The 13,041-nt window shown below is 40.3% G+C and overlaps 1 protein-coding gene across 2 annotated transcripts in view; it reads right to left on the bottom strand.

Annotated features, from left to right (window-relative positions):
• GANC (glucosidase alpha, neutral C) overlaps nucleotides 1-13,041 on the bottom strand; it is a 75,069-nt gene that overhangs the window by 17,177 nt on the left and 44,851 nt on the right. The window contains exons 16-19 of one of the 2 annotated variants that reach the window (XM_055131269.1): nucleotides 12,310-12,411; nucleotides 11,566-11,809; nucleotides 9,456-9,520; nucleotides 130-206 (exon numbers count right to left, since the gene is read on the bottom strand). In XM_055131269.1, the coding sequence (XP_054987244.1) occupies nucleotides 130-206; nucleotides 9,456-9,520; nucleotides 11,566-11,809; nucleotides 12,310-12,411 (488 nt within the window). The remainder of the gene's footprint in view (nucleotides 1-129; nucleotides 207-9,455; nucleotides 9,521-11,565; nucleotides 11,810-12,309; nucleotides 12,412-13,041) is intronic. The other variant, XR_008629198.1, reaches the window with a different exon arrangement.

The following is a 13,041-nucleotide window of genomic DNA, read 5'->3' as shown; positions in this document are numbered from 1 at the left end:
TCTTTAGTTGCTATAGTCATTTGAGCTGTTTTCACATAATGAAGAAATATGTTTATCAATAAGGGCCAGTTCATTATAATGAAGGGATGAGACCTAAAAAATATCTGGCTGTTTGTCCTTTGTATTTACCTCATCTGATCCTGGCAGAAGCACATCAACCATGGTGGCTTTTGGTTCTGTGACCGGATGAACCAATAGAGCACTTCCTGAACAATGGAGAAGAAATAAAGTTGAAAACCACTATTAGTGGTCTGAGAACATCCTTTCTTGATTTCTGACCCCAAAGTCACCATCTAGTTAAAAATTTAACTCCAGCAGTATCACCCCATTTAAAATTTTAGAATTCCTGGAGTGACATCTCATACTCTACCCCACTGATATACAGGAGTAGCATACCACATGGACAGGATGTAAACAAGAAGGCAACCAATCTTGCTTAAGAAAATAGTAACACAGGCTGGAGCAATAGCACAGTGGGTAAGACATTTGCCTTGCATGCAGCCGACCCGGGTTCAAATCCCAGCATCCCATATGGTCCCCTGAGCCCTGCCAGGAGTAATTCCTGAGTGAAGAGCCAGGAGTAACCCCTGTGCATCGCTGGGTGTGACCCAAAAAGAAAAAAAAAAGTAATACACAAGGCTTAACCTGTAACAACATATTAGTAATCTCTTATACAAGAGCTTAATTGCTCCAGGATGAGTTACAACAATCTTCACACAGTTTCTTCTGATAAAATCTTTTTTGATCACTTGAAGTGAATTATTCATAACAAGCAAAACAAAATAGTTAGGGCCTGCTATTGGGGCAGGCTTGGGTGGTGGTTGAGAAAATTGAAAATAAAGGTAGTAATAAGGTATATTGGTGGTGGGATTGGTGTTGAAATATTGAATGTAATAAATTAACATAAAAAGTTTATAAAAATCATCATCATCATCATCATCAACATCATCATTCCGTTGATCGTCAATTTTCTCAAGCGGCCTCAGCAACATCTCCATTTGTCCTAGCCCTGAGATTTTAGAAGCCTCTCTTTACTCGTCCTTCCCAATGGTGCCACATTGGAGGCTTTTTTCAGGGTCAGGGGAATGAGACCCATCATTGTTACTGGTTTTGGCATATGAATACGCCATGGGAGCTTTTCAGGCTCTCCCAAGCGGGCAGGAAACTCTTGGTAGAGTTTCAACTTTCAACCTTATGAGAAATAAAAATAAAAAGACATTCAAAAAATTTTCTTCAAAATGCCAAAGAAAGGCAGGGGCAAAAAACGATGAGAGGCTGCCAAGATGTGACCCCGGAGGCCGCACTCGTGTGCAGCTCCTCCGCAGCTGCACAAGCGTGAATCCAGACCCAGCTGAACCAACTTCAACGTGGGCAGCTACTTGCAGATTGTCTCCAGCCAGAGAACTAAGCCGCGACCCCATGCCTGCCCAGGAGGGGAAAGGTATTTCTCTCGCTCACCTGTCCCTTCCCGGGGATGAAGGGCATGGGGACCGCCATATTATGACGACCACAGACGGGGTTTACAAGCTTGCAATGATCAAATATCCGGAAGAAATCTCCCTGGACTTAGCTGTTACAGTACAGAAATACAAAACCGCTTGGACCTCATTTCTCTTCACAACAGGTCTGACTCTAGTGGGGTGCTCCTAATAATAATGGTGAGGTTTGTGTTGAAATATTGAATGTAACCAAAGTAAATAGAAAGTAAAGTGAAATTTATCAGTTACAAGGCGGGGGTGCGGGGGTGGGCGGGATGGGAGGTGTACTGTGTTGTTTTTTTTTTTTTTTGTCTTCGGTGGTGGGATATGGGCACTGGTGAAGGGATGGTTTTTTTCAGCATTGTATGACTAAGACTTAAGCCTGAAAGCATTGTAATTTTCCACATGGTGATTCAATAAAAAAAAAAAAAAGATGAGAGAACTATTTTAGATTAAGGTTAAAGACCTACAATAATCAATTATAAATTCAGAAACGTAACTGAATTTCTATAGGGGGAAAGAGAAAGTATAAAAGATATTAAGTAGATCCAGAGCTGCAGCGTGAGAAACAGACCCTCTGCTCCTAAAGACTATGACCCGAGAGGTCTTCTAACCCATTTTGGCACCCAGAGCAGCTTCTTACAGAAATGCATCTAGACTGTGAACTGAGCTAAAATATCAGAAATCCAAAACCACGCGGCCGCGACAGCTCATAGACTCTTCATGCTCAGCAATGAAAAGAAATTATTAGATGATGCCTTTTCACCAGGCCTGATTGTTGGGGGAAAATTCCAAACAATAATAGTGAGTTCTCTATTGAAATATTTAATGTATTCAAAGTATAGAGAAAATAAAGTGAAGATCATTAGCTTCTTAGGTGGGGGGTGGGTGGAAGGGGGGTACATTGGGGTTCTTGGTGGTGGAACATGTGCACTGGTGAAGGGATGGGGGTTTAATCATTATATGAGTGAGACTTAAACCTGAAAGCTTTGGGTTTTTTTTCACGGTGATTCAATAAAATAAAAACTTAAAAAAAAATATTAAGTAGCTTCCATATAACCCCGCAATACCAATTCTGGAAATATATCCCAAGGATGCAAAAGAGCACAGTAGAAATGACATCTGTACCTACATATTCATTGCAGCACTGTTCACAATAGCCAAAATATGGAAACAACCCGAGTGCCCTGAAACAGATGACTGGTTAAAGAAACTTTGGTACATCTACACAATGGAATACTATGCAGCTGTTAGGAGAGATGAAGTCATGAAATTTGCTTATAAATGGATAAGCATGGAGAATATCATACTAAGTGAAATGAGTCAGAAATAGAGGGACAGACATGGAGGGGCTGCACTCATTTATAGAGTGTAGGGTAGCATCACATGAGGCTGACACACAAGGACAGTAGATACAAGGGCCAGGGGGATTGCCCCATAGCTGGAAGACTGCTTCATGAGTGAAGGGGAGAAGGCAGATGGAATAGAGAAGGGATCACTAAGAAAATGATGGCTGGAGGAACCAGTTGGGATGGGAGATGCATGCCAAAAGTAGATAATGGACCAAACATGATGACTTCTCAGTGTCTATGTTGCAAGCTATAATGCCCAAAAGTAGAGAATATGGGGAATATTATCTGCCATAGAGGCAGGGGGATGGTGGAAAAGGGGGGGTATACCCGGGATATTGGTGGTAGGGAATGTGCACTGGTGGAGGGATGGGTGTTTGATCATTGTGAGATTGTAAGCCCAACATGAAAGCTTGTAACTATCTCACGGTTATTCAATAAAATTTAAAAAATTAAAAAAAAAGATATTAAGTCAATGGGAAAATATAAATATAGACTGGATTTTATTGGTAACAGAAGTTACCAATTTGTAACGCTAATCTATGATTTTGATACATGTTTTGCAGGAAATAATTTGTAATTATGATACCATGTTTTGCAGAACTCTATTTTTGGGGGGTTGGGGAGAGTGGGAGCACACCCAGTGGTACTGAGTGTTTACTTGTGGTTCTTTTTGCTCAAGGATAAATCTTCATCACCACCATGTTTGGAGACCAATGTCGGCCACTTACAAGTACCTGTGTGTAGGATAACATGGGGTTTGTCCTTTTAGCCTTGCCGTAGGGAACTTAGTTTACTTTAGAGCAATGGCCTTTCTGAAGACAGTTAATATGCTTTGTAACTTGGGAGCTGATTGACTCCAAATATTTACTCCTGGGCATCTGCTTTCTCAACTCAGTTGCCCTTAGTTGCCCTTAGTTCCTAATACCCCAAAAGCAGGTTCCCACGGAATGGACCCACGGCAAGCTGTGAGCTACCCTGGCATCAAAATGGGCCAGGCCAAAGTGCCACAATATTCAATTATAAGTTGAGAGCATGGTCATAGACAAATGCTGTCATGATCCAAAAGTAACGACGAGACTAGGACCCTGCTGGGGTTAGGAAGACCAAACTGGCCTGAGGACTGTGGTCTGGAATATATAGTGAATATCCTCAGGAAGAACCAAACTTTAAGTCTGATATATATCTTACTGTGCTCATACAGAATGACATTGCTAGAAATATTAGAAGTAGATTTACTGTAACTATTTAAGCAGATTACTATCTCACACCCTGACACACCCTTGTTTGGACCCCACCCTTGAGCGGATCTCCTTAGATGAGATTTCCTTAGATGAGATTTTGTTAATCTCCTCAAGAAATGGTCTTACCCTTCTTTGTTGATTTGTTAATGTTAAACCCACCTTTGTGCTACTGCCCTGTGTAATTTGCTATATAAACTAACACAGTGGGGGCACTGACGAGAGACAGAAGAAGACAGGGGTGACAGAAGAAGAAGACAGGAGAGACAGAAGAAGAGGACGACACAAGAGAAGACACAGAAGACACACGGGAAGACACAGAAACAAAGGAGACAACAGAGGCAGAAGAAGAAGACAGAAGAGACAGAGGAGGAGACACACGAGAGGACACCCAAGAAGAACAGAGAATAAACAGAAGCAGAGAATGAGAGAGGTCGGAAGAGACCAGAGGAGAGACTACAGAGGTAGAGACAGAGAGACAGACAGAAGAGAGCACAGCAGCACACACAGAAGCAGAGCACAAGAAGGAGCCATCCCAATCCAGCTCAAGAACACCAAACGTGAGCAGCGTGTGCAAGAGAGAGCTGCCCCGAGTGCCCGAGGACAACAGAACGACACCATTGCTTCATCTCTTGTCTCCCCCTCCCGCGTGCCGCTCTTGTGATTTTTTACACCTGTGTACTATTGCTCCACCCCCATTTTTTTGTTTTTTTGAGGGGAGGTGCAGGAGATTAGGTCACACCCAGCAGTGCTCAGAGATTACTTCTAGTGAAGCATAGGAAACCATATATAGTGACAAAGGATGGGCTACGTGTAAAAGCCTTCTGCAACATCTCAGAAATTTTAGGGTTGCCTGTAATAGTAGTTGTCTGTAAAAAGTTTCCAAATAGTTGAATGGTGAAAAAAGTATGTGAGATGGGATAAAATAAATATAGCAAGATGTTAACTGTTAGATTCAACCGGCCCAGGTATCACCAGATGTGACCCAAAACACTTGGTTCATAGCTGGACCCTGAGCACCAGGAAGGATAATTTCTATGCAAAGAGCCAGGAATAGCTCCTGAGCACTGCTAGATGTAGCCCAAACCTCTACTACTCACCCCACCCCACCCCCCAAAAACACCCTACAAAAAGCAAGCCAACAAAGAAAAGAAATCAACGTGCACTAACAGCACAACTGACCAGTGGCTCAGCAAATAAAATAAGATAAACAAGAAAAACCTTTCTGTTCAGTTGTATGCTTTGTGGTTTATTAATTTATTGAAGCATTTTCTCAACTGAGACATCTCTCTCATTTTTATATTTCAACAGCATGAGGACTCTAAAGCCTAGTATAAAGGAGGCTAGCTAAATAGTCATTATGGGACTTAAAATATGTATATATAACTACATGTTGGTATTTAGAATGCCCACCAACTGGATAGTCCATTAAATAAAATAGTCTTTCATAAAAAAATTAAAGATTCTTTTCTCAAAACACATAATTAAACAGAATATAATTTAAAGTGTACTAACATACAGAAATTCATCTTATAAATGTAGTAATATTATTTGCTTGAACTCCTAGTCTAAAGAGCACACAAATCTATTCACCTCACAACAGGGTCACCTTCTTTGCTAAGTGTTCTGACTGTGTGCTAAGCTTAACTGTTACTTTTGTTTTTATGGGGTTTTATTTTTATTTATTTGTTTATTTATTTATTTATTTATTGCTTTTTGGGTCACACCCAGCAATACTCAGGGGTTCCACCTGGCTCTGCATTCAGGAATTACTTCTGGCAGTACCGGGGAACCATATAGCATGCTGGGAATCGAGCCTGGTCAGCCGGTTAGTGTGCAAGGCAAATGCCCTACCCAGTGTGCTATTGCTCCAGCCCCTATTTTCATGGTTTTAAAGACCAAGAACTGTTTTTTGTTTTGTTTTGATTTTGGACCACCCATTAATAGGTTGGGCATTCCCCAGCTCAGTCTCAGAGGTTACTCTGAGTGATGTTTGGGAAACCTTCTCTTTTCTCTTTTCCCTTTTCCTTCCTCCTTCTTTCCCCCCCGCTCCTCCTCCTTCTTCATTTTTTGGTTTTAGGGACATACTTGGTAATGTTCAAGGCTTATTTCTGACTCTGTGGTCAGGAATCATCCTGGTTGACTTGAAGGACCTGAGGTTCCAAGCATCAAACTTGAATTATTCACATGCAAGGCAAGCACCTTACATGCTGTACTATCTCTATATCCTGTGACCTTATTTTAACAAAAATTTCTAAAATTTATCCCAAAATGGGAGGGAGAAGTTTTAGGGCAACACCTACTTGGCTCTCCATGCTCAGGAGTCACTGCTGGTAGTACCTGGGGAACCATATGCAATACCAGGGAACAAACCAGGATTGACTGCATGTAAGGCAAGCACCCCAACTCCTGTACTATTTCTCTGACCCAAAACTGTGAACTTCATAAAGGTTTTAAGAATAATGAGTCAAACCAATGATTTTCCAGAGATATACTATGATAAAGCAAACAAGTGCTCAAGGGCAGACTTTCATCTAAGGGCATATTTCGTCTTTCCTTAGTTCATATTCATTTAAATGGTCATCTTAAACTTACTTTTTAATGATCTTTCCAGTCATTTTGTATAGACACAGTAAGAGATATATTACTCTTATATACTCTATACATTACTCTTATATTTTATATTACTCAGCCACTCTCCTGGGAACATCTTGCTATAGATCCCAGACTACAGTCCTCAGGCCAGAGTATTGTAACCCCAGCAGCATCCTTGTGTGATTACTTCTCTTTGGGTCATGACAGAATTTGTCCATGACCATACTCTTAACTTATAAGTTTTATGGCACTTGGCCTGCCCCATTTTGATACCAGAGTAGCTCACAGCTTTCCCTGGGTCCATCCAAGTCCCTTCATCCGGACCCTCTTTTTGGGGTCCTAGGAACAAAGGGCAACTGAGTAAATATGACAGATTAAGTCGAGTAAGTACGACAGATGCCCAGGAGTAAATTTTTTTGTTTGTTTGTTTTTTGGGTCACATCTGGCAAAGCACAGGGGTTACTCCTGGCTCACTCACTCAGAAATTATCCCTGGCAGTACTCGGGGACCATATGGAATGCTGGGAATTGAACCCGGATCAGCCACATGCAAACGCCCTAACTGCTGTGCTATCACTCCAGCCCCAAGTAAATATTATTTGGAGTCAATTAATTCCCAAGTTACAAAAGCTTAGAGTTAATTATCTTCCTGTTTCTATATAAAAAGGACATTGCTTTAAAGTAAAATATGCAAAGGACATAAAGGAAAGAGAAAAGCAATATTTCACTTACAAATACAAAATCCAGAGTCCTTAGAAGAATCTGACCTTACAAGTCACAGGGTCTAATTAGGGATATAAGTGATTACAGATAGGGGAAGCAGAGCACAGAGAAGTTAAAGATAAACACAGAGGAACGAGAGTGTCCAGGAGCACTGTGATGGGTGTAACTCAATAAGCCTACACTTCTTGTGGCAAGGGAGAAAGGGCTGAGGCGAAAGGACCAACCAATGTTATCCTACACAAGATATAGTCCTTGTCCTCATGATTTTATAATCAGTCAAGGCATATTAAAGAAAGAAGACAAACTGATTAGAGATAAATACCAAAAAAGCAAAAGTGGAAAATAGAATGAAAGTTACATCATAGAAATGTCTGAGTGAGGCATGTGGAATTAGGTATGAAGAAGCAATTTTGGTTAGAAAAGATTTCTCCAAAGATGGTACTGTTTATATTAAGGTCTAAATATGAGTCGAAACCTACAGAGTTAGTATTTTTATTTTGGGGTTTCCATGACTTAAAAACAGTATTCATCTTTAGAGCAATTTTTTTTAACCTAGCCCTTTCTCCAAATTATAAATTTTAATGTATGAATTTGGTGGTTACTCCATGTTATAAAAGAGGCCACCCCTCTGTAAAAAGCTAAAGCTCGCCGAAGGGCGAGTGTACTCGCGGACTCTCCGGGCGGCTCTGTCTCACCACCTGCGTTCGGTGCTCTGGAACCGCAGTGTGTGGACTGGATTGGGATGGCCGGTGGCCAAGGACTGGCGAAGGAAGAACGAGGACCAAGCTAGTTGCTGATTAGTTACCGTTTATTCAATCTTCCATCTTTCTCATCTCCCACACTCCCAGCTCCAGCCTCTCTCTGGATCTACTGCAGCCTCTCTCGCTTCTCTCATCTCTCCCCATACTTGTCTCTCCCACCTTGCCCTCTAGGCTACACCCAGCCAGGTAGCAAAATCAACATAAGAAAGCCCTTCCTGAGGGCAGGGCATTCCAAAGCCCTTCCTGACTCTTAAGGTTTTTTTCCTTTCCTCAGTCCAAACACTTATTAACATCTTAATACTAGTTATTTTTGGATAGACATAGCAAGAGATACATTGAGGCTTGCAAGGCAGCTCTCCTGGCAACATCTTGCCACAGGCTCAGACCACAGCACTCAGGCCAGATTAATCATTCCTCACCCTAGGAGGGTCCAAATCTAGTTATCACTGTTTGGATCATGACAACATTTGTCCATGATCAAGCTCTTAACTTATAGTTAAGCATTAGGCATTTTGGCCAGGCCCATCTCGATGCCAGGGTAGCACACAACTCACCGCTTGCCCTGGGTCCGTCTTGTCCCTCGTGGGGACCCTGCTTTTGGGGGTGCTAGGAAGTTAGGGCAGCTGAGGCTTAGGTCAAGAGAACAGATGCCCTGGAGGAAAATATCACGTAGAGTCAAATGACTCCAGGTTACAAAAGCACAACATTTGTTAAGTCTTCCTGTGTCCATACAAAAAGGACTTGCTCTGAATAAACTATGCAAAGGACTCAAGAAGAAGAGAAAAACATTATTTACAAGTCAACAGAACACTAAGAAAGAAGCTACAAATAAACAAAGAGGAATAGGAGCACTGTAACAGGAGTAACCCAATAAACCTAAACTACCTGAGGCTATGTTATCCTACACCCCTCCACACTTCTACTTTGCAAAGAAATAAAGTCTTTTAGTCTTTACTCAACCAGCTGGTATGATTTTTCCCCCCTGCTTCCCCTTCCTAGAGTAATATCAAAAGCCGAGAAGTGGCCCAGGGTAATACATAATGCTTAATTAGGTATTTATTCAAATTAACTTAACTTACTGAATTTGAAGTTGACAGACAATATTATGAAAAATGCTTCATGACAACAGATTAGAGCTATAATACAAAAATTACGTAAAAATACAATATAAAATCTAAAAATCTAATGACAGAATTTTTACTATTTTTACTTTCTTGTGACTAGGAATTACTTTTAGAATTCTTTACTAGAAAATACAATGAAAGAATTCAGCATTTATTATAACCATAATTAATCAAGAAATGCTCACCCAGCATATATTCATCTTCCACACCAAAAGTTTCTAATTCATCAGGGAACTCTATCCACAGAGGCCTAGGTGAAGAAAAAAAAAACTTTCATGTCACTAGATGCTATATTATAATTCATTCTTATATACCTGTTTTACATAACATTCAAAGAAATTAGAACAAACTAAAGACCCAAGATTCTTTTTTCATACGAGTCAAGATTTTATGAGCAATTGCTGATCCTTTGCAATTTTTAAGTTGCAATAGTTGCAAATTATGGTACTTGCAATTTCTTTTCTGGTTGCTGTGCACTAAATACCACTCAGATGGGCAGAACCAGTCCTTCATCCAAGTACAAGTGCTTCACATTTTTCACATCAAACAAATCAAATGTTTGCAAAAACATTTTAATAGTGATGTTTAGATCTGTGCTGTTCTCCATGCTGTCACTATTTTTCATGTATTCTTAATCATTACCAATTTAAATTAAAAGAACTGGCTTATTTGTTGTTGTTGTTTTCAAGCTGGAAACATCTTTTGAAAGTTGAGAAACTTGTGAATGCTTTTTCAAAATTGTTATTGTTTACAATGATCTAGGTGGCACTTGGGATTAATGAAAATAACAAAATTGAGGCAGGAGAGATCTCTCAACAGGCTGAGTGCATGCTTTATAGGTAGAAGGCCCAGGTTTGATCCCTATCACTGCAAGGCCCCTGAAATGCCCCTGTTCCTCAGCACTGGGCAAGGGATAGCCTTCGATCGTCACTCAGTGTAACCTAAAACTGAAACAACCCACCCATTTCTATATCTATGTATAGCGTGTAGCACTGTCGTCCCGTTGTTCATCTATTTGCTTGAGTGGGCTCCAGTAACGTCTCCATTGTGAGACTGTTCATTAATATGCATATCAATTTATAGTTCTAGTAATTTTGTTAATTTCATGGGAGGTATTTTTACCCCATAAAAGAAGCCTATAGGGCTGAAGCGATAGCACAGCAGGTAGGGCGTTTGCCTTGCACACGGCCGACCTGGGTTTGATTCCCAGCATCCCATATGGTCCCCTGAGCACCTCGAGAAGTAATTCCGGAGTGCAGAGCCAGGAGGAACCCCTGTGCACAGCTGGGTGTGACCCAAAAAGCAAAAAAAAAAAAAAAAAAAAAAAGAGAAAAGAAAAGAAACCTATTTTCCCTGAATTCACTAGCCTTTGTAATAATATATTCTATTTCTACTAAACAAATGGTAATGAATTAATGGCTTCAGTAAACTTGGCTAGTGTCAAAAGCACTAGGGAAATGTCCAACAAATATAAACTCATGGAAACTATCTCAGGAGAGTCAAAATAGGCTTGGAGGTACGATCTTAGAATCTGTATAGCTTCATTTGGGGGCCACATATGATCATGCTGAGGGATTACTCCTAGTTCATTGCTCAGGTGTGGCTCCTGACAGTGCTTGAGATACCACATGGTGCCAGGGACTGAACATAGACATCCTGCATTGCAAAGCATGTGCTTAGCCCATTTAGCTACCTCTCTGGCTCCTAGAATCTCTGTGCATTTTCTTTTTCAATCTAGATTGGGGAAAAAAAAAGTTTCAGATGATTCTGATCTGAGCCAGAGATAGGAAGTAGAAATCTTGGTTTCTCTATTTATATTATTCTGTAACTTAGAAAGTGTGTGTGTGTGTGTGTGTGTGTGTGTGTGTGTGTGTGTGTGTAATATTCTGCCTTCAAAATAGAATGAAAATGTAACTTATATACCAGAAAAAAAAAATGTTTACATCAATCCTGGAATGGTTTACCCTCAGCAGTCTTTAAACCTAAGGGTTTATTCCTAGGATAAATACTGAGTTCATTGAGGTAACATTCACTTTTTTTTTGAAAAACTTCTTCACTGTTTTTCTATCAAATATTAACATGAATCACAAAATGGCAAGGGATCTAGTTTCATCTTCTGTGATTTCAATAGCCATCACCCTGATCATGTTTAATACTCATTGTGGTGATTGTACTTGATTAAGCACATGGCTTCCTCTCTTTAAATCACTGCTTAATTATTAACTTCATCCCTAGAAGCTGAGGGGAATCTGGCACAGCCTTGTTGCTGGGGCCCTAATTGATGAAGCTTTTTACCTCATGACAGGTTGAGAAGACACATGTGCATGGTAGAACAGAGAATACAGGTAGGGCAGAAGGGTGTAGCGAGCTCTGATGGCTTCTCGGATGAGCCGAGTAGGTTCCTGCCCAAAGAGCCATGGTTCCCGCCTCTCAGTGTTGTTTGTGGCATGTCCACGGAAGAAGGGCTGGTAGGCTCCAGCCTGATACCAACGCACTAGCAGCTCAACCTCTGGATTCCCAATGAAGCCACCTACATCAGCTGATGAGTCAAAGGAAAGCTGAGTGAGGAAACCAGGCTACTTCCAAATAATTCTTACAGCTACATAAAACTCAAATGACAAAATAAAACTGTGGCCTCAAATTGTGCTGTATCTCTTAAAAACCCAGGCTGTGGATCTGAAAATAGGTTCTGTAAATATTTTTTTCCTGTCAAAAGGTCAGAAGTTTTCCTGTGAGATCAACATTCCTGTATGTTCCAAAACTCAGATAATCCCCCAGTTGCAAAATGCCTGACTAAATCTGTTTGGGGGCTAGGGGATAAGGAATTTTGTACCTTTCAAAGAGAAGGAAAATAATAGAGCATAAAAATCTCTTATTTAAAATCTTTGCTATCAGAATCTCTTGTTAAAATATACCTTAAAAATATAAGAGAACTAAGAAAGACAGATAACTAGAATTTAGAATTAGGTGGAATTTAATGTTCTGCTCTTAAGCAAGATATATAATTCCTTCACTTCAAGCCTGAGGACATCATCTTACCTCCACAAAAAGAGATCCCAGTAATGCTGAGAGTGAGTAACATTGGGATGGAAATTTTCAGGTAACTCCATTCTGCTCTGTTGTCCCCTGTCCATACAGCACCTAGGTCACCAGTTATAAAGTAATTAAAAAAAACTATAAGTAAGTTTATGCATTAAATTTCATATGTATGCACCTTACTCATTTGTAATAAACATTATGGAAGACATATATTTAATCTTAATATATACAAATTCTGATTGATGAAGCTCGACTTATTACTTTTTCTTTTATGGCTTATGGTTTTCATGTTGTAAGTAATCTTTACTTGTCTCAAAGTCACAAAGGTGTACTTTGTTTTATAATTTACCTTTGTTTTTACTTACATAATTTAGGACTGCATCCAATCTTTAGTCCCTTTCTTTCTTTTTTTTTTTTTTTTCTTTTTGGGTCACACCCGACAAATGCACAGGGGTTACTCCTGGCTCATGCACTCAGAAATTACTCCTGGCGGTGCTCAGGGGACCAGATGGGATGCTGGGAATCACCGGGTCGGCCACATGTAAGGCAAACACCCTACCTGCTGTGCTAATGCTCCAGCCCCTCTTTAGTTCCTTTTAAATATGATATGAAAGGTCAAGTTACCACCCTCTTCTACATGAATATTCAGTTGTTCCAACACCATTATTGAAAGAAAAACCCTCTCCCTTGAGCTGTCTTGGTGACTTGGATGCAAATTAATTGGTGATAGAT

The sequence above is a fragment of the Sorex araneus genome, chromosome 3 (assembly GCF_027595985.1).
Source record: "Sorex araneus isolate mSorAra2 chromosome 3, mSorAra2.pri, whole genome shotgun sequence".
Classification (NCBI taxonomy): Eukaryota; Metazoa; Chordata; class Mammalia; order Eulipotyphla; family Soricidae; genus Sorex; species Sorex araneus.
This window is presented reverse-complemented; position numbering and strand designations above follow the sequence as displayed.